At 41.7% G+C, this 4165-nt stretch overlaps 1 protein-coding gene across 1 annotated transcript; it reads right to left on the bottom strand.

The window, feature by feature from the left end:
* On the bottom strand, positions 1079–2811 carry LOC107611220. Its single transcript, XM_016313174.1, has 2 exons — positions 1654–2811; positions 1079–1378 (listed from the first exon to the last, which is right to left on the bottom strand). The coding sequence occupies exons 1-2, from the start codon at positions 2809–2811 to the stop codon at positions 1079–1081; spliced, it is 1458 nt and encodes a 485-aa protein (XP_016168660.1).

The following is a 4165-nucleotide window of genomic DNA, read 5'->3' as shown; positions in this document are numbered from 1 at the left end:
GGACCTCCAAACCCTCCACTTAATATTGATACCTTCCATCGACAATCGGCTCACAATGATGACAGATGGTGGACGATTCGACTATCCGAGTGGTTTGAGGTTTGGGTAAACCGGCGCACTGATGCATACCAGTTGCGGATTGATCATGCAGATACATTGCGTCCCAGCCAAGATTACTATAGGTGGTACTGCGCAAGAACAAGGAGGTTTTTGTCTGCCCCAGATGCATTGCATGATCCGCGGGTTGACGCTGTCCCCGCAGATGCATCGGCAGAGTATGGTAGAGGTCCCATAGTTAATTTGCCTCCAGTACCCCGATACCATAGGCGTCGCGACCCGCATACAGGCAGAGTTCAAGGCCATGCTAATCCTGCGGATCATGAGCCAGATTTACCATAACAGGACCGATTCAGATTTCAGCCAGACATGGGTTACGATGCTCCGCCGCAGGCTCCTAAGGTCCCGAGGACTGCTACTACCCGCAACCATTTGTAGCAGCGGACCCCAACCAGCCATCTTCCATTCAACATTTTATGCCATTTCAGAGTAGTTACGAGGTTGGCGGTTCAACCCTAAACCCTAAACCTTAAACCCTAAACCATTTAGGGTTTAGGGTTCAGCATTTTATGCCATTTCAGAGTAGTTACGAGCTTGCCATTTTTTGCAAGAACTGTGAGAACACTTGACCGCATGCAATCTGTGCTTGTGCTTGCCAGCCCTTCACGACGAATAACTCATTCTGGCGATGGTAGGTAGACTTCACAATTGCACACACCGGAAGATTTCAGGTGCCCTTGAGGACGGAGTTGATACACTCAGAAAGATTGGTCGTCATGTGACCGTATCGTCGGCCATCGTCAAGGTGCTGCAGCCATTTAGGTGGCTCTAAGCCTCGGATCCAACCCATCATTTGTGGAGATGTTACGGGATCCTTGCTACTGATTAACTCAAGGTATTACTACACCTGCTCTTGCGTCTTCGAATACGCGGCATTAACCAAGTGTCTTTTGGCCTCCTTACTCTTGAAACTTGTTGCGAAGTTGGAGGCAATATGTCATACACAGTATACATTGTGGTCCTAGCCACATCCTTTGCGCTCCAATGCAGCCTTTATTGTCGCATGCCAATCCGAGATAAGCAGAACTCCTGGCCGAGTTGCTACATGTCTCCTCAAATTGGTTAGGAAGAAGTACCATGAATTTACGTTCTCTCTTTCGACAAGTGCGAAAGTGACGGGTAGAATGTTGTTATTTCCGTCCTGTGCTATACCCATGAGAAGGGTGCCTGCGTACTTACCATACAACTGTGTACCGTCCACTGACACCAGCGGCTTACAGTGCCTAAAAGCTTCAACACATGAAGGGAACGACCAGAAAACCTGGTGAAGCATGACACTATCATGATCTAGAGTGTTCCCGACATAGTGCGGCCGCGTTTGGAGGTCAACAATTGTCCTTGTTGCGAAAATCTTTGGTTAGTCAAACATGAAAATGAGCAAATTGACACTCAATAGCAAAGACCTTACGATAGTAAACTGTAACTAATACCTGGGATGAAAGCTTGCAGAGCATTGAAGTATCTACGCAGCTGGTCATACGAATCATCCCAATCACCAAAGATCCTTGCGATTGCCTTCTACTTCGCGTGTCAAACCTTCTTGTAAGACACCTTGTACCCGTACGCTGACTCAACCGATCCTTGCAACACCTTTACACAAATTGTCGCATCAGCATGCACCATGGGGAATATGTGCTGGCAGATGATATTGCTATCAAGTTGAGCGTGGTCTTGAAACATTGAACTTGCCAAACAACTATGAGGCCCTTCGTATTTTCGAATTTCCCAAAATCTGGAAGACCTTGTTTTCGCAACCCGTACCATCCAACGACATTGATCCCCGAACTGTTTGCATCGACAAACATACCGACTTTGGTCTGACTCTACCACCTTATATTCTGCACTCCTACGGATGTTGTAGTTTTTGACTGCCAGCATCGCTGTTTCCCGGTTAAGAAACTTCAACCCAATCTCGAGCTCCATCTCGCCTGACACAGCGTAGCTGCTCGATCTGTCCTCTGCGTTGCTCGAATGCATTGCTCCAAGATTTAAGGACAAGTAGTGTACTGGTATGCTGGAGGATACACCACCACCTACCGGTTCGACACGTGTTGGAGGAACAAAGTCGCCATGCAGAGGCTGCGTTTCCGATACGGCTTCTGCCTCATCACCGCTGAAATCTTCAATCTCATCCTCCTCAGACGTTTCTGCAATGCCAGCATCAGGATACCTATCCAACCCAACAAGTGCAGAAGGGGAGGGGCGTGCTACACCAATATCTGCATTTTGTTTCCGCGTAACAAACGCGTTAAAGCTTGGACTACGGGCCCTACTGGTATCCCGACCCGGAACAAAATCAGCCGCTCCCAGATTTCTGACACCCTCTACATTATTGGAACTGGATGAGCTTCCACCAATATCTTGAAGATTCAGACTAAGCTCCAATGAATAGATGCTTCCTATGCTGCGATGATAAGAAAACATCATCGACACATGCTGATCAAATTTTATCTGTATTTTTTTATACGCAAACGAGTTGGCCACCGCAACAGGTATCCTGTAAGTCAGCTTCGTGATTTCTTTTTTCTCCACCATGCCGGTATGCATCAGAATCAGATTCTTCAGATCTTGCAACGATATCTGTGGCGGAATCATTATCCATAGTGGATCGTCGCATACAAATGTAATACCTTCTGCCGTATGAGAAATTTCTGCATTAGGGTATATAATGACATAAACGTTCTTCGAAGCCATACACAAAGCAATCCAATCTTAACAATGAAAAAATTTTTAGAGAGAAAGAAAGTTGTGAGGTTCAGAACAATTTCGGAGAGTTGGAGAAGAATGGAGATAATGCCTTCTTTCGTGGATGAAGCAGCGTTTATATAGTCCAATTGAGGTCCCAATTCGTGGGCAGTACACATGAGGCGCCTCATCTCGCGTGTACTGACAGTGAAATGGATCTAATTCGTGCCCGCCTCCCCAGAGTTCCCCAATTCGTGGATGTTAGCCACTAATTGGCTTTTCTTCCATTTCGTTTGTGCCGCACCAGACATGGAAGCTGCCCGTGTCAGCTCTAATTCGTAGCCACCGGGAGTGACTTGACGTGCTTCTCCATTTCACAGACGACGCCCATGAGATGGCCCTGCGTATTTCAGAAATGTTTTCATTTGGTACGTATTCCGGAAATTAAAATTTTTTCTATATTTAAATATATAAAAAAGCTCTTAATTTTTCATAAAATATTTAAAGGTGCAATTATCAATGAAAAGCTCTACAAAAACGCCACTATTTATAGCATTTATTTTTAGATGAAAATAGAATCCAAAAATTAACAAATTATTGATTACCTAACACACTAATTAACTATTAGTGAAAACATGTATTATAAATAGCTAATGCTCCATGCTCTATAATAAATAGTAGGACATCCATAACCATCATTGTTTTATAACATACAAAACTTTCTAAATTTTACTTGTATTTATTTCAATTAATTTGAAATTCATTTGTGGAGACACGGTTGCAAAAGATATATTTTTTGATGATGAAAATTTTAGTATTGATCTTATAAAAACAAAAATAAAAATTCTGTAATTTAAATTTATCCTACTAAAAATATAACTATTCATATTACATCTTTTTACTAATTTAAATTTTTAGGAGAAATAATTTTATTACATATCCCAAAAGAATTTCGCATAGTAAAACGAATGGTCGACTGCTTTCCTTTCAAAATATAGCATTGCTGGGTCTTCATTACAAAGAACAAGAGTTATATATATATACACACACTAGTGCTTGCAATTTTTTTTACATTATTAATAATGATATTTATTATTAATGATGTATAAATTCTATAGGGTAAGGATTAATAAAAATATTTCTAATATCACAAAATGACAGACGATAGTATAGTAAAACTAATTTCACATATTTTAAAAAGGGCTATGTTACACATTTAAATATTTTTTTTATCCAAATTTTATTCAAGTAGATCCAACACTAATAAAAATCACTCTTATTAAAAAAGTGTTATTACACATGTTTTATCTCTTCTCTTTCCCCGCATTTTTTTTCTCCCCTACGCTTCTTCTTCTTCTTCTTC

The sequence above is a fragment of the Arachis ipaensis genome, chromosome B08 (assembly GCF_000816755.2).
Source record: "Arachis ipaensis cultivar K30076 chromosome B08, Araip1.1, whole genome shotgun sequence".
Classification (NCBI taxonomy): domain Eukaryota; kingdom Viridiplantae; phylum Streptophyta; class Magnoliopsida; order Fabales; family Fabaceae; genus Arachis; species Arachis ipaensis.
This window is presented reverse-complemented; position numbering and strand designations above follow the sequence as displayed.